The 27649-nt window shown below is 43.0% G+C and overlaps 2 protein-coding genes across 2 annotated transcripts in view; one reads left to right on the top strand and one right to left on the bottom strand.

The window, feature by feature from the left end:
• The window catches only part of LOC307194977 (growth/differentiation factor 3-like), a 171765-nt gene that overhangs the window by 76991 nt on the left and 67125 nt on the right, over window positions 1-27649 (top strand). The window contains exon 4 of the transcript XR_013830681.1: window positions 23433-23527. The gene's annotated coding sequence lies outside the window, so the exon portion shown is untranslated. The remainder of the gene's footprint in view (window positions 1-23432; window positions 23528-27649) is intronic.
• Window positions 22388-26404, bottom strand: DPPA3 (developmental pluripotency associated 3). Its single transcript, XM_079938547.1, has 4 exons — window positions 26135-26404; window positions 23822-24057; window positions 23401-23439; window positions 22388-22531 (listed from the first exon to the last, which is right to left on the bottom strand). The coding sequence occupies exons 1-4, from the start codon at window positions 26214-26216 to the stop codon at window positions 22394-22396; spliced, it is 495 nt and encodes a 164-aa protein (XP_079794673.1). The 5' UTR covers window positions 26217-26404; the 3' UTR covers window positions 22388-22393.

Raw genomic sequence — 27649 nt, 5'->3', positions numbered from 1 at the left:
TGGTGGGATTACAGACTGATCTGGAGGGATGGATTTTTTAAAATATTTATTTATTTATTTGGCTGTGCCAGGTCCTAGTTGTGGCAGGATCTTTGTGGCCACATGTGGGATCTAGTTCCCTGACCAGGGATCAAACCCAGGCCCCCTGCATTGGGAACATGGAGTCTTAACCAGTCTTAACCAGAGAAGTCCCAGGGATGGATTTTTATGTAGTAGAAATGACTGAAAGAGGAAGGCCAGGATGCTAAACTATCTGCAAGAGTGGTTGTAATTATAGGCCATGGTTAAGGAGGGGAATGCAGCAAGATGGCCCTAAAGGAGAGAGAGAATGTTGAGGGATTAGAGGATTAGAGGTTGTGGAAAGGTATGGAAAATTGTTGCTAACACAAGGGTCTTGCCCTTTTTAAAGCAGCCTGGATAATGGGGATAAGACACCTGTTGCTAATTTCACCAATATCTGTGTTTTCTTCTTTGGGGGTACATCGCTGCGGTACATTTCCTAGCCTTCCCTGAAGTTAAAGATGATCATGTGATTGATTCTGGCCAATGAAATGTGAACGGAAGTGATGGACACCACTTCCATTTTGGGCTCTAAAAACCTTCCCATGCATGATCCTTTCTCTCTTTCTGCATCAATCCATTGAATGGAGAAGACTCTTACAACCTAGAAAATAGCAGCACACATGCTAGAAGAAGCCTAGGTCTTGGTCATGTGGAAAGCCACCTCTCCAAGGGTGCTCATGTTGGACTGTGATAGCGGCAAGGACTACTGAAGTCTTTGAGGAATTTACTGTGAAGAGGAGCAAGGACACAGGGCAGTAGCTGATGGTGAAAGAGTTTTAAGAGGAGGCCTATTTAGAATGGAAGAAATGAGAACAAAATTGATGTTCATAGATTATAATCCACAGAGAGGAAAAAACTGATAAAGAAGAAGATAGGGGAGGATTGTTAGAGCAACGTACTTGACTACGCAGGAGGCGATGGGATCCAATGCACAAATGCTGAATTTAGCATTAGGAGTACAGAGAGGTTGTCTGTTGTAACAGGAGAAAAGTCAGAGTACAAGTACAGTACAAGTGCTGATAAGTTAGGTTGTAAGAGTCTTCTCCATTCAATAGATAGATGTGAGGGACTGCCCTGGAAGTCCAGTGGTTAAGACTTTGTGCTCCCAATGCAGGGGAATCAAGATCTCACATGCCACATGGCACAGCCAAAAATAAATAAATAAATAAATAAAAAAGAGAGAAGTAAATCAGCTTGATTTACTTCTTAAAAGCATTTTTATATATAACTTTTAAAAAATAGAAATACAAATGTTACGGGTACGCTGCCCAATTCGTTCTGGAAAGTCTAACTCATTTCTACAAGTTCAGAAGGTAACTCCACAATATAAAAATACTTTACCTTGTTAAAACATTCACTTTATAATACTCCTATTACAAAGTACGCTGAAACGAAAATACTTGAAATGAGTCCTTTTTGCACATGTTTAAGATAGTTTTATGGAAGGAGCATAATTTCCTCAAATGACAGGCATGTTTTACATTTTGATAGGTATAGCTGTCCTCCAAAATAGTTTTGTTTGAAGAGTAACTAACACTCGCTGTGTGAACCACAGTTGCCCAGGTATTTGGCTTTGATGGGATTGGGTTGGGGTTATGTTAGGTGTCAAGGTTAGGTGTCTGAAAGGGTTTATTCCTCTGTAACTAGTCAATCCTAAATACCACCAGCAAAGCTTTCACCTCAGGCCTAGTAGTTATTTACTTCATCATCAAATTCATCATCAAGGAAGATCAATAGGGGTATTTCCAACATATCCAAAAATTCTCATACTTTTCCTGAGTAAAATATTATTGCCTCTCAGTTAATGATCTTCAAGGCTCAACCATACACACTTTTCCCCTTTTCCACTTCTGGGAAATATTCATAATCTATCAAGACAGAGCTAGTCTCAACATAATGCTAAAAGCTTTTGCATGATAATGAAAGATTGTTGAGGACAAATATCTCAGAATACTTATTATCCCACATAGAAACAGTGGTTCTGGGTAATAAACACATACTTAATAATTTGAGTATAACACTCCTGGACCATGTTTCAAGCCTCTCCCATGTTGTTGTCTATTTCCCTGCGCATCAATAGCTTTCCCCGAGGGGTTCAAATCATAATCCTGTTCAACTACTTCCATTCTTGACATGTCTCTTTAAGGATGGGAATCAAAATTCGAAATGCCCTATACAAGGGAAAAATCTGTGTATTCTCCGAGTAAATGCAGTCTAGTCAGTACACTGGCAGAAGTAATAACTGTTTTGTTCATGGAATGATTCATTGATATTACCTGTATGTGTCTTTTTCTCTTTATTCATATGCAGGTTTTTATAGTCTCTGCCCAGGAGCAACAGGTGGTGGTTGGGGAGGGGTGGGAGGGCCACAGAAATCTGTCAAAGGAACATCAAGAGCTCCAAATCCGGGCCTTCCCTGGCGCTCCAGTGGTTAGGACTCCGCATTTCCACTGCAGGGGGCATGGGTTCGATCCCTGGTCGGGGAACTAAGATCCCACATGCCGTGCGTGGCACAGCCAAAAAAAAGAAAAAAATTTGTTTATCTTTTATTCTTTTTTTAAATTTTATTTATTTTTGGCTGTGTTGGGTCTTCGTTTCTGTGCAAGGTCTTTCTCTATTTGCGGCGAGCGGGGGCCACTCTTCATCGCGGTGCGCGGGCCTCTCACTATCGCGGCCTCTCTTGTTGTGGAGCACAGGCTCCAGACGTGCAGGCTCAGTAGTTGTGGCTCACGGGCCCAGTTGCTCCATGGCATGTGGGATCCTCCCAGACCAGGGCTCGAACCCGTGTCCCCTGCATTGGCAGGCAGATTCTCAACCACTGCGCCACCAGGGAAGCCCCCCCAAAATTGTATATCTTAAAAAAAATAATGTGGGTTGTGCATAGGGACTTACTTCCAAGGGTGCAGTAAAAATGAGGAAAAGAGTAACTTTATGGTGGAGAAACCTGACCATCACTTCCTCAGCCAGGTGATCAAGGTCACCATTAACAGCAATGAGCAAGTGGATAATATGTACCCTTCATGTGTTGCGATGAAAATGTCATGTTACCTCTGGTTTCCCTTTCCAAAATCTACAGCCCAATTTATCATGAGAAAAACATCAAACAAATTCCAACAGAGGGACATTCTATGGAATACATGCCCAATGTTTCTCCGTCAAGGTCATCAGAAACAAGGAAAGTCTGATCAACTGTCATCATCTGGAGAAGTCTAAGGGGACTAGACGTAACCTGCTTAAATCCTGGAACAGAAAAAGAACGTTAGGCAAAACTGAAGAAATTTGAATACAATTTGGCCTTAGTTGATAAAAATGTATCCCTATTGGTTCATTCATTGTGGCAAATGTACCACACTAATATATGATCTTAATAACAAGGGAAACTGCATGTATAATATATACAGGGGATCCTCTGTGCTACCTTCTCAATTTTTCTGTAAATCTAAAACCATTCTAAAAAATTAAGTTTCTTTTTAAAAATTGCAGAAATGAGGTGCTAGATGGTCTTACCTTTTTCCAGAGAAAGACTTACTTTTGCTTCTGTCAGTCCTTAGGAAGTAAGAGTCTATTTTCAATTCTCTTTTATTCCTAGGGTGCTGTTTGTTGGGTCCTAAACTCCAGTTTTTCCCTCTTGCCCTGTGAGACTTCTGAAGACTCTGTTCAGTTTATCAGTCACCTGGTTGCCACTCTCTTTGCAGATATCCAGACTCTCAGGCATTGTTTAAGAATCAGCAAATGCCATGTTCAGACTTCCCTTGTCTCTGAGGTCTCGGTCCCTTACATTCCTTGCTCCAATGAAAGCTCTCTGATGCTTTCAAATAGTTGTTTTTATGTTTTATCCAGCTTTCCTAGTTGTTCTCAGCAGATGATTGGCCTGACACAGCGACTCATCTTCATCTTAGCCTGAAGCTTCTGCTTCTCATTTTTGAATTTGCCTTCCATTCCTCATTGATTTCAAAATTCTGAAATACTCATGCTTTCCACGAGTCCCAGGGCTTCTCCTTAGGGCCAGATGCTAAAAATGATAAAGATAGATGTTAAAAATGATAAAGAACTAGTTAGGGAGCAGTTAGAGAGCCAAATGGGAAAAAGACAAATGACATGACCAAAATTACGACATGACCAAAATTACGACCAAAAAGACAAATGACATGACCAAAATTTTTCACATTACGGGAAAGGAAAAAGCACTGGTATCTAGTCTACTTATTCTGATAGAGTAAATTCCTTTCGGCATATCCCATAATGATCCTAACTGTATGAGCAGGAAAACAAAGTACTAAAATGAGAACTGACACAGATGTGTTTACTTTCTCTAATTCCATCAGTCATAGTTTTTAGTGTTTCCCTCTTCATTGCTTTCAGGATTATTCATCTTATATTGGCAACATATGTTTTCACATTTTACTCCTTTATTTATTGATCCATTCTGGAAAAGAGACATGTGGATTAATTTGTTTATTACATTTCAATTTGGTTATGACAATTTTGGAACCAACTGCCATTGGGTGGGTTTCCTTTAGACAGGAAATATATGGCAAGGGAAAAAAAGGAGGAAAATAAGACCACTTTTTTTTTTTTTTGGCCGCACCGCGCGGCAAATGGGATCTTCATTCCCTGACCAGGGATCGAACCTGTGACCCCTGCAGTGGCAACGTGGAGTCTTAACCACTTGACCACCAGGGAAGTCCAATATAAGACAACTTTAAAGCAATATTTTAAACAAAGTAACTTAGTTGGTGAGTAATAATATTAAAAATAGTTCTATATTTCACGTTTTAGTAACTCAGAAATTGGATGGATATGTCTTACAGTCTAAGCATCATAGTTTATTTTCATCTTTATTTTCTTAGTGGTCCATTAAATGATAATAACATATAAGATATGATTAAATTATATAGTATTAGCTAACATTTATTGTTTATTATGGGTCTGGCACTATTCTCAGAACTTTTTTGTGTAATCTTCTCTCATTTTTTTTTTTTTTTTTTTGCAGTACGCGGGCCTCTCACTGTTGTGGCCTCTCCCGTTGCGGAGCACAGGCTCTGGATGCGCAGGCTCAGAGGCCATGGCTCACGGGCCCAGCCGCTCCGCGGCATGTGGGATCTTCCCGGACCGGGGCACGAACCCATGTCCCCTGCATCGGCAGGCGGACTCTCAACCACTGCGCCACCAGGGAAGCCCTTCTCTCATTTTTATACTAAATTAAGAAGGGACAGATTGGTGTCTTATAGTCAAAATAGCGGTAAAATAGATATCAGAGAAAAGGTTCTCTGAGCGTATTGTCTATCCCTTTCACTTAGTCAAACTGGTCCAAAAGAAGTCAATTACTTTTTCTTTGTTAACCCCATGTGTTCAAACAAGATTAGTAGTATCTGCTCCCTCTAACATGCGGAGCAATTAGGAAGATATTGGGTTCAAATACTTGGAAAAGTGTAAAGAAAAACATTCTTTCTGCAGAGTTCTTCTCTGGGGTCAACTAGTTATAAAAATCCTGGAAATATGTTCCTTCTTTCTTCTTTTCCCATTTTAGAGACATACAAAGAAATGTAAAACAAAAACATCAAAATAGGCTTCCCTGGTGGCTCAGTGGTTAAGAATCCGCCTGCCAATTCAGGGGACAAGGGGTTTGAGCCCTGGTCCAGGAAGATCCCACATGCCATGGAGCAACTAAGCCCGTGCACCACAACTACTGAGCCTGTGCTCCACAACAAGAGAAGCCAGCACAATGAGAAGACCACTCGCCACAACTAGAGAAAGCCCACTTGCAGCAACAAAGACCCCACACAGTCAAAAATAAAATAAATAAATTTATTAGGAAAAAAACATCGAAATATATTTCTTCCATATTATATGAATTGTATTACTTCTTTCCTATGGAAATCATATTCCTCGTGCTTGCTCATCACTTAAAAGGAGGAAAATATTTACTAAAACTTCTCCTATAATAATAGCCTGTATTTATGATATGGGCTGTGTGTGTATTACGATTTACACACACACACACACACACACACACACACACACACACACAACATGCATACACTCTGGGGAGGGGAGAGGGGCTGGAGGATGAATTACTCACCAATGGCCAAGGATTTAATCATGTCTGCTATGAAGCCCCGCCAAAAGTCCCAAAGAAAGGGGTTCTGAGAGCTTCCAGGTTGGTAAATAAGTGGAAGTACAGGGAGCATCGCCACATGAAGAGGGTGCAGAAGCTTGGAGCCTCTTCCCACAGACCTTGCCCTGTGCCTCTCTTCCATCTGGTTGGTCCTGAGGTATATCCTTTGTAATAAAGCAGCAATCTAGTAAGTAAAATGTCTCTCTGAGCTCTGTGAGCTGCTCTAGCAAATTAATCAAACCGAAGGAGGGGGTTGTGGGAACCTGCAATCTACAGCAGGTCCATCAGAAGCCCAGGTAGCAACTGGCTTCTGAAATTGGAGAGTCGGGGGCATGGGAGCGATCTTGTAGGACTGAGCTCTTAAACCGTGGAATTGGGGTGGATAGCGTCAGAACTGAGGTGAATTGCCAGACACCCAGTGGATGTCCCGAGACGTGCTTGTTGTGGGTGTGAGGAAATGCATCCTGCCCACCCCGACATTGGAATCGGGTCCAGGAACACCAAAAGACATCATTAATTAATCCTCTCTAAGGTATAAAATAATAGATGCTGTAATTATATCCACCGGCATATGTATATTAGACTAATGATGCTTTATTATAAAATTTCATTTTCATTAAGACAAAAACTATATGTGCCTAGTTTTGGGTGGCAGAGATCTGTAAGTCTTGGTGCTCTTTGTGAAACACAGCATACAGGTTTACTTAAGGCAACCACATAAGTGAAGAAAAAATTTACTAGCTGAAAAATATTACTGTATTTGAACGTGGCTGTTCATACAAATATGGAAACATTTTTATTGATGTGAGACCTTAGTTTTGCTCTTGGATTCCTTGAAGCTTGGTTTTCCTCCTACTTCTCTCAACATTTATTGTTTGTCTCCTTTGTAGCCTTATCCTCTGCAATGTAGCTCAGAAAGTTTTGTCTCCTCTGATCCTCCTACAACAATATATTTAAGGTCGGAATTTTAAAAATTAAACATTGAACTTTTTTGGGAATTCCCTGATGGTCCAGTGGTTAGGACCTTTCACTGCCAGGGCCCGGGCTCAATCGCCGGTCAGGGAACTAAGAGCCCGCAAGCTGCATGGCATGGCCAAAACCAAAAAACAACATAAAAGCATTGAACTTTTTCTTCTTCTCACTGTACACTCTAGTGTCCACTGTATATATCATTTTACCCAATTTTGTGTTCTCTGTTATAAAAGGCAACCCCTGCCATCTGGTCATGCATTCAGAAACCTGGAAGTTGTCCTAGAAACCTCACTTTCCCCAATCTTCCATTTCCAGTCTATCACCAGGTCATGTGGACTTAACCTCGTAAACATCTGTTGAATTTGTCCACATTGCTCCATGTCCACCCTGCCCCTGGTACAGTCTACCATTACTTCCTGCAAGGAATGCTCTAAAATCTCCTAACTGATCTACTCACAACACCTCCACCCCTCTTCAACACGTGCTCTCCATTTAACCCAATGCTCAACATTTTTACTGATCCTGCCTTTATTTAAAATCTTGATATTTTGTCCATCGTGGATTTTTTTGCATTAATTTAGATTTTTAAAAATAATGCTTGTGGGACTTCCCTGGTGGTCCAGTGGTTAAGAATCTGCCGTCCAATGCAGTGGACATGGGTTCGATCCCTGGTCAGGGAACTAAGATCCCGCATGCTGCGGAGCAACTAAGCCTGTGCATTCTAGAGCCTGCTCACCACAACTAGAGAGAAGCTCGTGTGCTGCAACTAAGACCTGGTGCAGCCAAATAAAATAATAATAATAATAATGCTTGTGTTAATCAACTATACTCCAATATAAAATAAAGATTAAGGACTTCCCTGGTGGTCCAGTGGTTAAGACTTCGCACTCCCAATGCAGGGGGCATGGGTTTGATGGCTGGTCAGGCAACTAAGATCCGTGCAGCCAAATAAAATAAAATTTAAAAAAAATTTAAATAAAATAAAATGGAAGCTTGTGATGGAATCACTCTGAATCTTGACTGTGATTGAATCTGAATCTACACACATGGAAAAATTGCATATAACTAAACACACATGCAAAGACATAAACACAAGTTGAATACATGGAACACTGGTGAAATCTGAATAAAGCTAGTGGATTATATCAATGTGGAAGAAAAATAACGTTTGAAAACATTTATCTTGAATACTGAGGTTTTAAAGTTCTTCCTTGGGACTTCTCTGGTGGCGCAGTGGTTGAGAATCCGCCTGCCAATGGAGGGGACAGGGGTTCGAGCCCTGGTCCGGGAAGACCCCACATGCTGCAGAGCAGCGAAGCCCATGAGCCACAACTACTGAGCCTGCGCTCTAGAGCCGGTGAGCCACAACTACTGGAGCCCATGCTCTGCAACCTACAACAAAGAATAGCCCCCACTCGCCACAACTAGAGAAAGCCCGCACGCAGCAACAAAGACCCAATGCAGCCTAAATAAATAAATAAATTTATCCAAAAAAATCTTTTTTGAAAGTTAAATTTCTTCCTCCATTTGCCCTGGTCTTACTTGCCCCATGCTAGCCCGTGTCCTTCCTCTACCCTCTAGATAACCAGTAGCAGCAACCCCTCCCCCAATAACTACCAAAAATGTCTCCAGACAGTGCTGAATATGCCCTGGGGGAAAATTGCCCCTAGTTGAGAACCACTGCTCTAATGGTATTAAATGTTGCTTTCTTGGTTCACACCACAACTGAATCTCTGTCTGGAATTCTGATTCCCTCAACCATCCCCTCTACTCCCTTTCATCCAGATCAACCAGGTTTTTAGCATCATAAATTGCTTCTCTATTTGGTCCCAGGAGTAGAAAAAGTGAGTGTATTTCTCAGCTGGTGGAGGTTGAATAATGGACAAAGCCTTTTAATTTCTGAGAAAGAGGATTGTTGGCAGAGCCTCCTAATTGCAGGAACGGATGAGATGAGAGCTCTGGTGGTGTCAGCAGGTCCCCACGCTAGATAAGAGAGTGCCTGCCTGCACACCCCATCTCCTGACTTCCAAACATGTACTTTAGGAGTTGGCCCAGAGAATGGCCCAGAGAATGAGTCTATACAGCATAATTTTTCACAGTCAGATCTGGTTTCGGTTTCTGCAGTCTCTCATGTGACTTAGTCAAACCTGTAGTTTTTCTAAGACTTCATTTCTACCTCTGTGTAACAAGCAACATAATATTTACTGCACAAAATGTTACATGTGAAAAAGCCATTTAATTTTTTTTAAAACCTTTTCTAGACTCCACTCCACTAGAATGTGTTCATTATCAAATGACTCTTATACTTTAAAAAAATAAATAAGCTATGGATGTTTTGTTTCCTGACAGTTAGTACCAGAGAATCATGATTACCCCCCATGGCCATCACTTTGTACTTTGCTTTGTCAGTAGTGTGTGTGTGTTGGGTAAGGGTGTTCCTATAATCAGATCACATATTTTGTTAATAATGAGTGAAGTGACAAGATGGTTCATAAAAAGGGAAACAACAACATAAAACGAAACCTGAATGACACCTTTAGTTACCCATGTCTTGCATTCTTACCCAATTCAAACACAGGTATTTTGATCAGAGGATGATTTTCCTTCTCTTAAAGCAGATATTTTCATTCTCTTCTGCACAGATTAGCCCTCATCCCAAGGATGGTTTACAGCACTGGTGGAAGCAGTGGTGGAAACATTTCTCCTTAATTAAAAATCATATTTAAAAAAATATTTATTTATTTTTGGCTGCATAGGGTCTTCGCTTCTGTGTATGGGCTTTCTCTAGTTGCGGCGAGCGGGGGCTACTCTTTGTTGAGGTGCACAGCCTTCTCGTTGCAGTGGCTTCTCGTTGCAGAGCACGGGCTCTAGGCACGCAGGCTTCAGTAGTTGTGGCACACGGCCTCAGTAGTTGTGGCTCGTGGGCTCTAGAGCGCAGGCTCAGTAGTTGTGGCACACGGGCTTAGTTGCTCTGTGGCATGTGGGATCTTCCCGGACCAGGGATCGAACCCATGTCACCTGCATTGGCAGGCGGATTCTTAACCACTGCGCCACCAGGACGTCCTAAAAATCATATTTTCACTAGGTTGTTTGAACCTCTTGGCTAACTCATTTCCTGCCTGTGGACAGGCTTCCTGGTAAACATCTTTGTGTTTCTCTTAGATAGGAGTAAAAGATGATCTCTAGTCACAGATGTCTCAGGCATGAAGAAGGCTTCACTTTTAAGTTCTGTTGGGGTGCAAATCCTGAAACCTAAATAAAATCCCTGCTTCTCCGCAGTACGCACAACTGAGCCAAGCTTTCGTGTGCCTGGGATCTGGACATACCAGGATTTACAATTCCTACCAGGTTTGATGCCTTAGAGTCAGGATTGCCAGCTTCGATCAGGAAGGACCCCTTGCCTTCCTCTTTTAAATCGATCATAGAAGAATCTCTGAGATGCATTTAGCGTTTTACCTCTAGCAAGTTGTACATGTCCCAATGGCTCCATCTGCTGCCAGGAAGAGGAACAGCACTTCTTCCTTCACATTTTAGACAGAGGGGTGGGGCAAAGTCAGTGATGATTAAGAGCTACCTGCCTCCTTCTGCTGCTGTTTAATCAGAATCCTCCTGGATTGAGGACTGAGTGAGTAGCATTTGTGGCTCAGTGTTTGTTTGTTTATACTTTGAGTCTGCAGCTGCTGTTATATCAATGGTACTCCAACCTATTTTCTTTTTCCCTCATGACAAGGTTTTACTTAGAGTCAATTAGAAATACATATGTAGGAATTCCCTGGTGGTCCAGTGGTTAGGAGTCTGCACTTCCACTGCAGGGGGCACGGGTTCCATCCCTGGTCGGGGAACTAAGATTCCGCATGCCGCGGGGTGTGCCCCCCGCCGCCAGACACAGAAAAATACCATATGTAGGCTAATGGGCCAGGATGGCAGCAGCCGGCAGCAGTGTTTGCACGGTTGACTGTTCCTAAGTGTGTCTGCCACCAGTGTCTATGTCCCCAGGTTGAGCCGAAGTCAGCCACCACCACCCTCCCCCCCAGGAGACTCTCTGAGACCAGCAGCTATGGAGGCTGAGAAATTCAAGATCAAGATGCCAGCAGATTCAGTGTCTCATGAGAGTCTGCTTCCTGGTTCATAGACAGCTATCCTCTCACTGCATCCTCACATAGCAGAAGGGGCAAGGGAGCTCGCTGGGGTCTCTTTTATAAGTGCACTAATCTCATTGATGAGGCTCCATCCTCATGACCTAATCACCTCCCAAAGGCCCCACCTCCAAATACCATCACATGGGGAATTAGATTTCAGCCTATGAACTTGGGGAGAACCCATTCAGTCTATGGCAATCAGTGATGGTGTTTTGTTCATTTGTGGGTCCCCATTACAACGCACAGTGCCTGACATATAATAGATCCTCGGTTCATATTCACTGAATTTATTGAATGAATGCATTAATGAATGAATTTGTTATTAAAGGAATAAAGGAATAAATTGTTCTGAAAATATACATATATAACTCTTCAGATATTTTGCTTCAGACACTATTGGTATGTTGTGATTTCCTAGGAATTTTTTCATTTTTATATGGGCTTTCAATTCTTTTTTTCCCAGCTTTTTTTGAGGTATAATTGACGTGTAACATTGTGTAAGTTTAAAGTGTGATGAGTCAATACATGTACATATTGCAAAATGTTTACCACAATAAGGTTAGTTACATCTTTCACCTCACATAATTACCGGTTTTTTGTTTTTTTTTTCAGAGAACTTATTTATTTATTTTTAACTTTTTGGCCTCGCCACATGGCTTGTGAGATCTTAGTTTCCCTGGGCCCTTGGCAGTGAGACCGCAGAGTCCTAGCCACTGAACCACCAGGGATTCCCTTGTTGTTGTTATGGTGAGAACATTAAGCTCTATCCTTGTAGCAGCCTTTAGGTATACAATAGAGTATTGTTACCTATAGTCACCATGCTGCACATTAGATCCCCAGGACTTAACTTATAACTTATAGTTTGCACCCTTGACCAACATCTCCTCATATTCCCCACCCCCTCAGCCCCTGGCAGCACTGTTCTACTCCGTTTCTTTCCCCCCCCCCAATTTATTTGTTTATTTTTGGCTGCGTTGGGTCTTCATTGCTGCATGCTGGCTTTCTCTAGTTGCCACAAGCAGGGGCTACTCTTCATTGTGATTCACGGGCTTTTCATTGCAGTGGCCTCTCTTATTGTGGAGCACAGGCTCTAGGCACGTGGGCTTCAGTAGTTGTGGTATGCGGGCTCAGTAGTTGTGGCACATGGGCTTAGTTGCTCTGCGGCATGAGGGACCTTCCCGGACCAGGGCTCGAACCTGTGTCCCCTGCATTGGCAGGCAGATTCTTAACCACTGTGCCACCAGGGAAGCCCTGCATTCCCTTTTAAGTAAATGTATTTTATTTCCTTGTAGAAAGTTTGAAAAATATAAAAAGAATGAAGAAAATAAATAAATAACTAAGCAAACAAACAAATATCCAACCACACGAAATGAGTTGCCATGAAGGTTTTCTTTCCCTCCAGCCTTTTAAAATGTTCTCTCCTACGCTGGAGACCATAGGTGATAGGAAATCAGGGTTTGTTTGGGGAAAGGAGAACTGAGAAATGATGCCACATCCAAGGAAGGAGCCAGTGGGCAAATTACCCACTCCTCGTAGAAGGGAGGTAGTGACAAAAAATAACAATATAGGACTCTTTTAGAGACCTTGTAATTGAAATGAGCCCATGTTAAATCCTTTAACGAGAATCCTTTGGAGGGCAAGTCTGGTGACTGCAGCCGAGGTAATTCCAGCTCCAACAGCATATATTAAAGTTGCTGCAGTTGGATCTTGGGAGTGGCGGGGTGGGGAGTAGGGCAGTGAGGCAGAGGGGCCACCTGTCCCACCCCTTGCCTCTCCATCCTGCCTCCATACTCTTAGCTGAATGTCCCAAAGCATTTACTTTGGAGAAAATAAAAAAGACTGTTCAAAGCAGGCCTGAGCCACCTGGGTACGACCTCTGGGAATAATGCAATAGGACCAGGGATCTATTTTGTTGGTTTTGGGAACTGAGGCCATGATTAAGTGGCATCCCTCTAAATGTCCCTAGGGGGGCATCTGTCTTGCATCTCCAGAGGTGAAATTCTTGGACTGGAACAAGCAAAAAAAAATTTCTTATAAAAAAGAAAACAATGCCTTCCCTGGTGGCACAGTGGTTAAGAATCCACCTGCCAATGTAAGGGACATGGGTTCAAGCCCTGGTCTGGGAAGATCCCACATGCCACAGAGCAACTAAGCCCATGCACCACAACTACTGAGCCTGCGCTCTAGAGTCTGCAAGCCACAACTACTGAAGCCCATGTGCCTAGAGCCCATGCTGTGCAACAAGAGAAGCCACCGCAATGAGAAGCCCACGCACCGCAACAAAGAGTAGCCCCTGCTTGCAACAACTACAGAAAGCCCGCGCGTAGCAACGAAGATCCAACGCAGCCATAAATAAACAAACAAATAAATAAATGTATTAAAAAAAGGAAAAAAAAAAACCATTTCCTCTCAATATATGTAAACGATGCTTGCGTGACCACATGCCCTTTAGAGACATTGTGGGAACTTTAGAGAAATTGCAGAGACGCTGCCAGGTGCATCCAAAGCATCAGCTTTGTACCAGCAGTTCCCAAACTTCAGGGGGCATCAGAGTCACCTGGAAGGCTTGTTAAAATACAGATTGCTGGACTCCACCCTCCCTCCACCACCCTCCCCAGAGTTCTGATTTAGTAGGAGAATCTGCACATCTGACAAGTTCCCAAGTTGAGCGATGCTGCTGGTCTAGGGGCCACTGCTGACCCATAGAGCTGCACCATCCACCTCTAACCGAAAAGGGTGCGTTCCAGAGTCAAGTAAGATTATGCAGTTGTACTCAGGGTTTTGTACATAGTTTGCCCTCAGCCTGGTAACCCAGTGCCTTTCCGTTACTAAAGCAGGACACTTTGTCAGGAAACTAGATGAAGAGCTTTTTGTAGTGAATGAAGTTTTTAAAAGAATTTCTCCTTTTCTCGTTCAGACCTGAGATTGAAGCTATTACAAAGTTTTCCTTTTCCATTGGAAATAGCTCACTGTCATCAAAGAGCTCATGGCGTCATCTCTCTATAAAGTGATCTCAGGGAGGATTATGTTGTAGTACTTCCTCAAACAGAAGCTAACAGCATCGGTAATATTGAGTTGGCGCCAAAGCTTGTTTGTGTTTTGTCGTAAGATCTCACTAGGCACTTTTCACCACCCTGTGAAAATACATCACCTGGTATTTCTGCTTGTTACTGGGAGAAGGAGGCAGCTTGAGGGTGGGGATGGGGGCCAGGGAGGATTGGAACCAAACAACTTTTACCAGAATTTAAGGAGCTTACCAGGATGTTTCAGAGGTCCCTAACGTGCAGACCTTTAAAATCTTTCATTAGATTTGTCTAATTGTAGCAAAGTGCCGTGTCTTTTTTAGAACGTTCATATGCAGAAAAACCTCTGTGTTCCCTAGAGGTTATAATTCTATGGCTTTCAAGCCACAGACAAGCTCTCCATGGCGCCTTATTGGGAGCTGAAGTCAGCTTGCCTAAGTAGAACCTTCTGAATAAAGCATGACTCACTCTCCCTAAACAATCAGCCTATCCGTTTATATAACTCCTATCAGGCATGTAAAGTGGTCTGGAAGAGCATGTGCATTACCAGAGGGCATGTTATTAGGCTCTTCCCATATTACACTGTCTTCTCTAATAAAAGAAAGACAAAGGAAGGAAAACATACTCAAAAACTTCTATGTCTGCTCACTCACCTGACACACTTTCTAGATAGGTATTGAGCAGATTAGTTCCCTGAACCAATGTGTTTCAGAGAAAATTCAGAAAATTGGGTATTAGCATTTTGGCAAGATTTTCCTTTGATGCTAAAGAGGTCCAGAGACACCCCTTCTTTGTATTTTTCATCAGTGCTTAAAAAGATTTTGCATTCCGTTCTTTCCATTCCATCTGCCTAGCAAACCTTGCACCCTGGACGAATGACTGACTGCTAGAATCCAAAGTATATCCCACCCCCCCCACCCCCACCCCCACCCCCACCCCCCCCCCCCCCCCGTTAGCACAAGTTTGTGTGCCCAACACCCAGTGAGACCAAACAAGCCAAAACATTGGAGTTTGACGCAGAGAAAGGTTTATTGCAGGGCCGTGCAAGGAGACAGGTGGCTTACGCTCTAAAAACCCCCCAAGCTCTCTGAAGGGTTTCGGCAAAGCGTTTTTTTTTTCACCATTTTCTTTTTTTTTTTTAATTGGGATATAGTTGTTTTACAATGTTGTCCGTTAGTCTCTACTGTACAGCAAAGTGGAGTTCCCTGTGCTATACAGCAGGTTCTTATTAGTTATCTATTTTATATATATTAGTGTATACATGTCAATCCCGATCTCCCAGTTCATCCCACCCCGCCCCAAGCCCCTGCTTTTCCCCCTTGGTGTCCATACGTTTGTCCTCTATATCCATGTCTCTATTTCTGCATTGCAAATAGGTGCAAAAACAAATATCGTATATTAACGCATATATGTGGAATCTAGGAAAATTGGTACAGATGAATCGGCAAGCATTTTTAAAAGCCAGGTGAGGGAGTGCCCTGGCGGTCCAGTGGTTAGGACTTTCACTGCTGAGGGCCTGGGTTCAATCTCTGGTCAGGGAACTAAGATCCTGCAAGCCTCGAGGCGAGGCCAAAAAAAAAAAAAAAAAAGCCAGGTGAGGGAGGGGGGTTGCAGCGTGTGTGATGAGCTCATGTGTAGTTCTCTGATTGGCTGATGGTGAGGTAACAGGGCGGTGTCACAGGGGTTCACATGACCTCCTTAGGCTCCAGGAACCCTGGGGGGAGGTGCTCAGATCATCCAGTAGTTAACATCTTCCATTTGGTGGGGGATTTTCACATCTATAAAACAACTCAGAAAATGTGCATCAAATACTGTTATCTAGGTACTTCAGAGAGGAGCTAAAGCAGAGGATATGGGGGGAAGACCTGTCCCCAGGAAGACCCCATTGGGTCCTGCTCAGTTATACTACTCTTGTTTAGTTAGAACTGATAGAGGGACTTCCCTGGTGGTCCAGTGGTTAATTAAGACTCTGCGATTCCGGGCTTCCCTGGTGGCTCAGTGGTTGAGAGTCCGCCTATCGATGCAGGGGACACGGGTTCGTGCCCTGGTCCGGGAAGATCCCACATGCCGCGGGGTGGCTGTGCCCGTGAGCCATGGCCGCTGAGCCTGTGCGTCCGGAGCCTGTGCTCCGCAACGGGAGAGGCCACAACAGTGAGAGGCCCGCGTACCGCCAAAAAAAAAAAAGAAATTCAAAACAGGAAAAAATTTCAATATCATAATTTGCTTTGAAACTGAAAGATACCATTGTTCAATATTAACAGCATAATACTTGGTAAAGTTCTTAAGACAATAGGATCCCCAGTAGCAGACATTGAGAACAATGGAACTGAGCATCAGAAGTTAGCACAAGTACCCAAAGAGGCAATTTGGCAGGTGTTAGATATAGTAATACCACCTATAATTATTTGATTTACATTTACAGTTTACATTCCTGAAGGAAGTGACATTTTCAAAGCACTTTACCAGGATCCTGTTTTCCAGATCGTTCCCTCCTGTCTTTCCTTGGGTGATTTAAGCCATTTCACTATTCTTCAGCACCTGAGTCAGCTAAGGACAGTTTGGGACAGGAAATAAAATGTTGGCTAAAACCTTAAATAGGACTTCGAGGCTAGTTAGAATTTTGCGTACCTTGAAATTTGAACATTTCCACCATCCTAGAGTTTATTGATGATAAGGGAAGTTTCAGCAGACCGAGGATTTGCCTCAACACCAACGTAGGGGATAGAGATTGCTCTTCCCAGAGATGTTCTAGGAGTAATGGAGTCTTCGCCCCAGCAGGTGGCGCATCCTCACCTCGGTTTCTTTCCCTTTGTCCCTCAGCGTGTTCCCACTGGAAGACCCTACACTCTAGTGCAGAATGGTCTCAGAGGTAATCTTTTAATGAGTCCTCCAGATTTTTTTTTTTTTTGAATTATTGTCAAAACAGTGACTCAGCAGGATTCCCTTCTTTCCAGCCCTAACATTTTTTCTCTAGGTCAGCCCAAATGTGGTCCACTGACCAGCAGCATTTAGCATCATGTGGAAGCAGACCCACTGTCAAACCTATTGAATTGGAATCGACATTTTAACAATATCCCCAGGTGATTTGTGTGCAGGTTAAAATTTGAGGAGCGCTGGGGTAGAGCTTTCAAGGTGGGCATTAGGCTTTACTAAATCTTGCTGTGAATGTTTTCAAATCGGAACCCAGAGAAACTCCCAAATCAAAGTCGGATCAGAACTCTGCTATGGCTCCAGGGAGGTCTCTCCAAACGCATTGAACAGGAAGATAAAGCTAGATTTTCCCGAAGTGTCAGATAGTGTTCCGGATTTACAGAAGCCAGATGCAGAACTCTTTTTTTTTTTTTTGCGGTATGCGGGCCTCTCACTGTTGTGGCCTCTCCCGCTGCGGAGCACAGGCTCCGGACGCGCGGGCTCAGCAGCCATGGCTCACGGGCCCAGCCGCTCCGCGGCATGTGGGGTCTTCCCGGACCGGGGCACGAACCCGTGTCCCCTGCATCGGCAGGCGGACTCTCAACCACTGCGCCATCAGGGAAGCCCCAGAACTCTTGATATTGAAACTGAGCAGGACCCTGTGGGGCTCCTGGGCACAACAGCCATTCTGTGTCCCCCACTTCTTGTGTGTAAGCAATAGGCTTCATTCAGCCTCCATGACCTTCCCTGAGTTCCAAAGGGCAGGTTCAAACAGTTGCTAATTAGGGAAAGGAGGGGATGCAGAGACAAGGGAGGAAGAGTCAAGGAACAATGGTGCAGCCTTGGGGCAGGGTCCTGATTCCTCCTCAAGGGATATACATAATAATATCTTTGAGCTCTTCTGCAGAACTAAAACTCCCACCAAACGGGAGATGTTAACTGCTTGATGAAGCACACTCTTCATTCCAGGGAGAAGGTCACAGTTTGCCCATCACCACCTGATGCCAAATGATCTCTGGATTGAAAGAATGCAGGCCTTGCACACACACTGATCCTTATCAGCACCCCGCCCCTGGACTGTAAGACTCCTCACAGGCTCCCCCTGGTTGGGACACTCAGTTTTGAGGGCATCAGCCCGCTGTGGCCCTCCTTGCCTGGCAAAGCAATAAAACTATTTTTTTCAACTTCCCCCAGAACTCTTGTCTCCAAGATTAAATTTGGTGCTGGGCCTGATTTGGCATCAGTGTGACAGAGAGTGGCTGGCAGAGTCCTGGTATATTTGTTGTCACCTATCACAGGGTAGTTTCAGATCATCCTATCAGATAACCCAGCTACAGTACTCAAAAACCATATTATGGAAATGCGCCATTGATGGAAAATGAAAGCAGGCAAATCACCTCATCTTCCCTCTGTGACTTTGGAGGGAGTGTCCACTTCTTGCCCAGCCACTTCCAGTGCTCGAATTCTGGATTCCATTCTCTTGGGATTTTTGTTTGTTTGTTTGCTTTAAGGATTCTGAAATTATGTCTGTTTCCCCCAAATCAGTGAATAAACCAGGATATAAATATGTGATAATTCCTATTCCTCTGCTCTCGAGGAGATTTTAATTTCTCTGCTACCATAAACTCACGACAAATACCTGAAAGCAATTCTGGAGCGTATATGAGCTTAACAGTGTGTCAATATCCCTGAGTCTCTCCAACCCTTTCCTAATAAAAACATGCTTTCTTTTTTTCCTTATCTCTCCTAAATCTACTCCTCGGCGATTATCTGTTCACATTCTAATCATAGTATTACATGTGTAAAAATAAGAGTACTGGGAGAGTTAGACTTCATTTCTCCAGGGAACATGAAGGAGTAAAATATTCTGGACTTGGGACTTCCCTGGCAGTCCAGTGGTTACGTTACTCCTTGCTGCCACTGCAGGGGACATGGGTTCAATTCCTGGTTGGGGTACTAAGATCCCACATGCCACATGGTGCGGCCAAAAAAAAAAAAAGATACTGTATATTATGTGGGGCTGTCAGACCCACAGGGGAAAAGACATTGGCAATAGGTTGACCAGACACCATACAGCGGAAGTGCCACGTGAGTATAGAATTAGACTAGGGAACCCTGGGTCCTGGATCCTGCAGGATGTTCCAGTTACCAGCTATTAAACCAAAAACACCCCACAGCGCTTAAAAAATTTTTTTTGACGCCAGAGTCTGTGCTTTTAAGCACATTTATATCTCAAAACAAAACAAGGAATCACATCAATTAAGACCATAATCAACCAATAAAACAATATTTTTCATAAAACAAAAATGCTAAATTCTGATGGTCTTATAACTATTACTTATGTGGTTACTTAAAAACCTTAAATCATTTTCATATGCATTACCACCTTTGACTTACATATAACTGTAAACTATATGGGGAAATTGATCCCCATTTTTGTTTTTTTGGGTGCACTGCACGGGATCTAGTTCCCCGACCAGCACCCCTTGCATTGGAAACACAGAGTCTTAACCACTGGACCTCCAGGGAAGTCCCTTTTTTTTTTTTTTTGATAGGAAAACTGAGAACCAGGGAGATTAAATTACTTGCCCGAAACAACAGGGAGTAAGCAGCAGATCCACAGGTTTTGTTTGTTTTTAAATTTTTTGGCTGTGCCACAGCATGTGGGATATTAGGTCCCTGACCAGGGATCGAACCAGCACCCCCTGCATTCGGTGAAGTGGGGATGGGATAATTTGGGTCCATGTGACTTTGACTTTTACACTGTCCAACCCTAACCCCTTCACAGCCTCTAACCCTTCCCAAAACACCGGAAAAACTCCCTCATCATTTTTCTCCCTCACAGATTTTGGCACTCAGGTGAACCCAGTAATGTGGGTGTGTTTCACTAGGTTTTCGTCCTGCACCAGGAAACTGGGGCTGGAACGGTACTTTTTGTCATGTTCCTCACAAATCAGTTTGCAAGGTGATGAAGATCTACTTCTGAATGGAAGTCTCCACAGAAATTAGTTTGCATTGGCAGCCACCATTATGGAGAGAGCTAACTTGCTCTTTGCATTATGGGTAAATCTTGCATAAGAGATGCCAGCAGAATGTTCTCAGGAGGCTGTCACCTATTCCACTGATGATAGAATCAGTTCACACACTCATTCATTGTTTCATTCATAAAATGGAAGTTTATTTCCATGTGCCAGGAACTGTCCTGGAGAGGTCCTTCTGCAGACAGATGGAAGGGTCATAGGCCTCCAATGCTTAATTTCTATGAAGGAGTTAGGTACTTGTTATGGGCGGACTTGTGTCCCCCAAAACTCATATGTTGAAGCCCTGACCCCCAGTACCTCACAATGTAACTGTATTGGGAATAGGGCCTTTAAAGAGGTGACTAAGTTAAAATGAGGCCTTCAGGGCTTCCCTGGTGGTGCAGTGGTTAAGAATCTCCCTGCCAATGCAGGGGACACGGGTTCGAGCCCTGGTCCAGGAAGATCCCACATGCCGCAGAGCAACTAAGCCCGTGCACCACAACTACTGAGCCCTCACGCCACAATTACTGAGCCCTCTCGCCTAGAGCCCGTGCTCCACAACAAGAAGCCATTGCAACGAGAAGCCCACGCACCACAATGAAGAGTAGCCCCTGCTCACAACTAGAGAAGGCCCGCGTGCAGCAATGAAGACACAACACAGCCAAAAAATAATTTTTAAAAAGTTAAAAAAAAAAGTGAAGGTATTAAAAGTAACATGCCTCATTTGTTTGAGGATTAGGGTTAATACATATAAAACAAACTTAGAACATTGCATAGGATTTAAAGTATGAAAACTTTAAAAGGACACTAAAGTAGAATGTATTTTGTTCACCCATGTTTTCGCATTATTAGATCTCACAAGCGTATAAACCTAACACGATTGCAACAAATAAGTTTTTTCACGAGTCAATGATTTTCAAATGCATACAGTACTCAAGAGGGCCTTGCCTCTAGGAACATCTTGCAAGTTTAACAAAACCTCAAGACCACCCACATTCACCCATGCTGTAGACCATGAAGATTTGAGTAGTTCTAAGTAGGACAACCTGTGAAGACCTACTTTGGTGGCTATTAATATTTAATATTCCTTTTTAACATCACTGTTGAACTTCTTTGCCATTTGTTTGCACAGTCCTCCAGGTTTGGGCTCTTTCTGCTTCTACATCATTCTGAATACCACCAGATCTCTAGTTGCTTTGCAATTGGATTCTCTTTTTTTTGGCCACACCACGCAGATTGTGGGATCTTAGTTCCCCAATCAGAGATCGAACCCAGGCCCTGGGCAGTGAAAGCGCAGGAGTCCTAACCGCTGGACCGCCAGGGAAGTCCCATGTACCCAATTCTTTAATATCCTTCTAAAGTGAACAAAAGATAGCTGGAGGGCAGAAGATGAGTTTTATGTATCTCTTTTATCCCACAAATAAATCCAGGTCTGTGTACACTTAGGTTATGAAAGAAAATAACTGAACTAAAACACCATTGGGGCTGCATCTTCCCTTAGTATTATATACCACTATCATTCTTTCAATTCCCTCCAACCAAGACCAACTGATAACTTCTTCCAGGAGGTTAATATGTGCAAATATCTGTGCCCTTGTTTTCTAACCTTACCCAAATGTATAAACTTCCTTCCCAACAGGACAATATCACAAAATATTAGAATGCCAGATATTTACACCCTGGGAATGTGTTGGGGAAAAAGTATTACTCATTTAATACATAGCCAGCAAAAACAAGTCTAAAATAAGAATTTTTTAAAAGGTACTCAAATAAGTCTCAAATTTTAATAAGATCCTCTATAAACACATTTATTTGCTACTGAAAATTGAAACAGCACATCAAACATTTTTATTGCAATTCAACGTGCTGTTCTAACAATGCTGTGGCCAAGCCACCCAACGTTATATTCTTCACTTTCCTTCCACACAAGTTAATTTGTTTCACAAAGTGGAACTAAAATATATTCAAGTCATTCAAATGCAAGCTACATAGATTCCTTATAAGTTACTGTATTAAGGTAGAAAAGAGATGCAAGAAAAAAAGACAACACAGAACTTATAGATTATCAAAATATTGGTACACAATCTTTCCCAAGCTTCATAATGATCCTAAAATTACCAGGACGAAAAAATAGTACAAGAATAAGGTTTATGGTTCCTTCGACTCCGTGTCATAATTACTGTAATACTTATTGTTGTAATGATTCTCGTAATTATCCTCAGAAGGATCTCTATGAAACCGGCAAAAACGACAGCTACATCTAAATCTTTGCCCTCTTGATTGAGTCTGGAAAAAAGAATGAATTGGATTAATTGGTTAATAATTTAAAATAATAAAGTACTTGTACACCAAAGAGACGTTAACAACCCTCAAATCTAATGTTGGTTATTAGAAGAGACTTTGGAATATGGAACACTAAAAAAAAGGTCAAAACCAAAAAACTTTGGGAATCGAAATGTATGGCTGCCAAAAATACCAGACTGCCATTTTGTAATGCTAACAGCTACTGACTGTCAGTCAATAATATATTCCTGTACAACTATAAATGGAGTATAACCTTTAAAAACGGAATCACTCTGTCATACACCTGTAATTTATAATACTATATATCAACTATACTTCAATTTAAAAGGAAAATTACACACACACACACACACACACATGCATATATATCAATATATACCTAGTGTCAGTTCTCTGAATGCCTTAAACGTGAGACACTCAACCAGCTGCTGGACACTCTGTGCTCAGGTGTTTGCCCTCTTACTACATGGTATTGAATATCATGTTTGTGACAGCAGGTGAAAAAGTACCAGCACAACATCAAGAGTGAACCTTCATGGAAACTACAGACTTTAGGTGATAATAATGTGTCAGGTTCATCACTGTAACACCACATAACTGGAAGATGTTGACAGCAGAGTAGGCTATGAATGGGTGGGTTCAGGAAGTATATGTCCTTTCTGCTTAATTTTGCTGGAAACCTAAAACTGCTTGAAAAATATGACTTTATATATTTTTTTAAAAAAGCACAAATATGAACTGATTGCTCCAGAGTTTCTGAGGATTGAGAAAGTCCAAGCCAATTTGCCTTTCCTCCTCCCTCCCCAAACCACATACCCACCCACTTGTATAGTAAGGGAACTTCTAGTTACCTCAACATCATTCTGCCATGGTTCTCTTTCAGAGTCAGACTTCGTGGGAAGAAAAAAATACATATATTACAAACGATCAAGGAAAATTTGGATTACTAATGCTACCCATCTAACATAAGAAGAGTTGGTGAGTCTTAAAACCCTAAGTATTATTCACACCCCACACTCATGAGTACAGTGGATGAGTGACCACTGCTGCTCGTTGCTATTTATATTATTTAATTTTTTGGAGGGCCCACGGTCCCCCACCGGGGATCGAACCCTTGCCCCCTGCAGTGGAAGCGGGCGCTTGGAGTCTTAACCACTGGACCACTGGGGAATCCTCCCTGCCACCCCATCACTATTTACATCTTGACTTACGTGAGTGCCCCCCAACCCCTAGAGTGGGGCAGTGCTGCCTACCCAGACCACAGAAACTCACCCGAGGAACTCCTTTGCCGTAGCGTTTTTTAATGGATTGAATCAGCCGTTCCATCTTATCTCTCCGATCGGTTAACACGGTCCTCACCCCTCTCCTATAGGGTATGTTTTCACCAAGTAACCGCCCAGTTGGTTGAGGTAGACATTCTGGTAGAATGAATGGCAATTGGATGCTAGGGTTGAGCGTCAATCTACTGAGGTCCTTTATTAACACTTCAGACATAGGTTCAGAGGCAACTGAAAGAAAAAAGGAAAGTTTAAGATCCATTAGTGCGAAGTGCAGTATCCAGAAGCCACTTATCTCTTGCTCAAACTAGGTCTGCTCTTAAGCAGCTCAACAACGGACACTGGAAGTTTCCTCAGGGTGAAGATCCCAGATACCTCGGGCTTTAACTAGCATGCCACATGCCCTGAGGGCAGCCTAAAAATCCACTGTAATGGGAAACACTTCTCACAATAAAAAGTTGTTTTCTTTATGGGACTTCCCCGGTGGTCCAGTGGTTAAGACTCCGGGCTTCCAATGCAGGGGGCGCAGTTAGAGCCCTGGTCAGGGAACTAAAATCCCACATGCCCTGGGGTGTGGCAAAAGGGAAAAAAAAAAGTGGTTTCTTCCCGTTATGGGTAGTTCTGAATGGTAGATGTTTTCCCATGGGGTCAAAAGGTACTTAAGTATGATTCCAAGTGGAAAAACATGGAACAGAAACCAGGTATTGACAGTTTTTCCATTTTCATTTGTGTGATTTTTAATATAAATGCAGGGACATAAAGCACTAATGCAAGTCAAAGTGTTTCAGTGTAACAAGTTCCAGCAGTTCACCTTTATAAATTATAAAAAAACCTGTTTTTTTTCTGGAAAATGAACTACATCTATGAAATAGACAAAGAAACCCCAAATATAACAGCCTCTCCCCAAATCCCCTATCCTTAACTAGTATGTCAAAGTGGCTGTTACCCTCACCAGTTCTACCCAGCTTTTTCATGCTGCTAGATCTTTCCACTCAAACGCAGTATTTTGAGAAATCATTCACTCTTGGGGCTTCCCCAGGGTGGGGTGGGGGGGGGTTCAGTGATGAAAGCGCTGCGCTCCCAGTGCAGGGGACACTAGTTCCATCCCTGTCGGGGAACTAAGATCCTTCCCCTGCACAGAGCAACCAACAAAACAAAAACAAAAACACCCACCCACTCTTGCCTCTTCCCATCTGAACAATCATGTAAATTTCATAAACATCTCATACAACAAGGCAGTTAGCATTAATTTTCCCTGTACGTGAGAGTATTAGATATTGAGTCAAGATCCATTCAACTTCTAGGGACTTGTGCACATGGAAATAAAGATTCCACTAAGACAGATTCAAGGAATGGGAGAAACTGGCGGTATCATATACTCTTCATTAGTGTTTTTCCCTTTGACCAGGGTTCTTATCCTCAAGATGCAGGGGAGGCAGTTTAGATCTCGGAGGCAGAGGGCAGAATATAAAGCCAGCGAGGACCCACCCAACTTCCTAGCTGCCCAGAGGGTGTTGGTTGGCTCCAGGTCGTCTGCGGCCACCCTACACCACCCATTCCCCGCCCGAGGTTAGGGTAATAAGATTTCATGGGAGGCCAAGCCTGGGAGGCCACGCCTGGGATCGTGTGCGGCTCCAAGGAGAGATGATTTGGGAAGAACCCTGGAAGGCAGGGAACCTAATTAGCAGTATTCCTGGAGCACGGTTTCTAAGCTCTCCATCGTGTAAGTCTTACTACTACTTATTTACATTACAGAGCACGCTCACTGGCTTTTACAAACCCGCCCCTTCCTTCAGTTTCCTCTGAAAAGCCATTTCCCTCTTTATTAACATTTCCAAAGTGTAAATTCAGCTGGAAAGCCAATCCCAGAAATGTTGATGAAATTAAGAAAACCTTTAGGTCAAATCGAAGTTTAGGTTGCCTGTATTCTTTTCCCTTTACAATTCCTGATTGGAATCTATTGCTGATGGAAATACTGATCGCACAAGACGCTGTGAGCCACCGTCTAGAACTGATTGCTCTTCCCCAGAAAATGTCCTTAAAAGGTTGACAGACTCCTGAGCATAGTAAGCAAACAATGCAGCTCCACACCCCTCCTACTTTTCTCCTCTTTTCCTGCCTTTCTTTTTTCTTTCTCTTTCTCTCTTTCTTTCTCCTCTCTTTCTTTAGAGGAGGGCCCTACACTCCCTGGCTCTCCTCGCTCTGAAGAGGTTTACTTAACTGCATTTCTCTGTAAAAGACTGAAGTCAGTATAACAGAAAGGAAGGCAGCCTCTTACCTTTCTGAACCCCAGGTAAGTCTGGCTTACCTGGAATTGCCTGGGAATTTTCATCGATGGACATTTGAGGAGACTCCAGGGTCCAGGTTGGGTTAACCTCAGATGAATCCATTGGGAGTCTTGTCACAGCTTGAAGCTTCTCCTAGACGTTTGGGTTCCAGTGGAAGGTGATGCCTTAGACTCAAATTGCTACAAAGTAGCCTGGGAGAACTATAGGGCTAAGAAAGAGGGAGAAAAATCCAAGCTAACACCGTGGTGAGAGAAGAATCCAACGTAAAAGTCTAGGTCGTGTTTCCTCTTAAAAACTACAGATAAGCCAATCAGCCAGCCTGTTTTAATGTAAATGACTAACGAGTAAAAGGATAAGGCAAGTTGGTGGGCGTCGTCCAATTAGTGGACTAATAGGATAATTCTTCATCTGCTCTGTATTAAAATAATCATGCCCTCTGTCAAGTAGGCTGGAAATTTTATAGAGAGCCTCTGTGGTTGTGTCTTCCCGAGGTTGCCTTAAAAATCCTTCTTTTCCCCCCAGCTCTACTTCTGGAGATGGCTACTGGTTTGTGAACTGGGCTTTAAGTGTTCTAGTACAGGGAGGAGAGGGCAGTTTCCCTCCAACTGCAAATTAACTCCCAATTAAGTTAATGGCAGGTTTCCTTAGTTTTCTTTGCCTGACTCATCTTAAACCTTTGGATGCTAGTAAGGCAAAGGAGAGGAGAAGTAAAGGATCCGTTATAAACTGTTTAAAACTTGGTATTTTATGAATGTGTATTTTGGATCTAATTTTAGTTTGTTTTCTAGACTATCAATTTCATTGCCTTTAAGATTGGTGAGCAACTGACATTAACTACATCTATAAATTGCTACCCCCCCACCCCTCCTCCACCCCCCAAAATAAACTTGTATTGAATTCTGGCAAAGAGCCCTAACATTAACTGCTGAGGGTGGGAGAGAAGGTCCTCAGCAGCCCCACTCTTCTTTTTTACTGTCTCCTATTCAATGTGCAACCTCCCCATCTCCCCCGTAGCTGGAAACTATGAAGAAATACCAAAAGCAATCTTGTTTGTTTGTAGTGAAGAGCAAAAGTTGAAGTGTGGATCAATAACTACTTTTGTAGGGCATGAGGGGTAGCTGTAGATGCGTGTCAGGTCACAACACTTTATTTAAGGGGTTGTCAAAGGTGTGCCCTGAAGACGGGCAGCATCAGCGGCACCTGGTAACTTGTTAGATATGATTAGAAATGGTTGAACTCCAACCCAGACCTAGTGAATTAAAGACTGGGGCCCAGCAGTCCTTGTCTTAACAAGTCGTCGCCACCCCCCAGTGATTCCACCTGTGCTCAGAAGGGTAGCAGCAACTCTTTCTGGCACTCCTGACTGCAAGTTCTACTCCTTTGGTTCTGCTCTCAGCTGTATGCCCTTTGGGGCAGGTGACCTCTCCTACAGCAGTCTCAGAGAGCCCTTGGAGAAGTGAGGGCAAAAATCAGATTAAGAGGTGAGATTGTGAAAAGGGCCCACATAGACTCTCGCTCAAGAAATCCAGGTTTAA

This window comes from Stenella coeruleoalba (assembly GCF_951394435.1).
Source record: "Stenella coeruleoalba genome assembly, chromosome: 11".
Taxonomy (NCBI): domain Eukaryota; kingdom Metazoa; phylum Chordata; class Mammalia; order Artiodactyla; family Delphinidae; genus Stenella; species Stenella coeruleoalba.
This window is presented reverse-complemented; position numbering and strand designations above follow the sequence as displayed.

Coding starts and splice junctions, on each gene's coding strand:
- DPPA3 (XM_079938547.1), bottom strand. CDS start 26,216: ATGGATTCATCTGAGGTTAACCCAACCTGGACCCTGGAGTCTCCTCAA. Junction 23,440..23,821: donor ACGGCAAAGGAGTTCCTCGG/GTGAGTTTCTGT, acceptor CTTCCCACGAAG/TCTGACTCTGAAAGAGAACC. Junction 22,532..23,400: donor CATGGCAGAATGATGTTGAG/GTAACTAGAAGT, acceptor TCTTTTTTCCAG/ACTCAATCAAGAGGGCAAAG.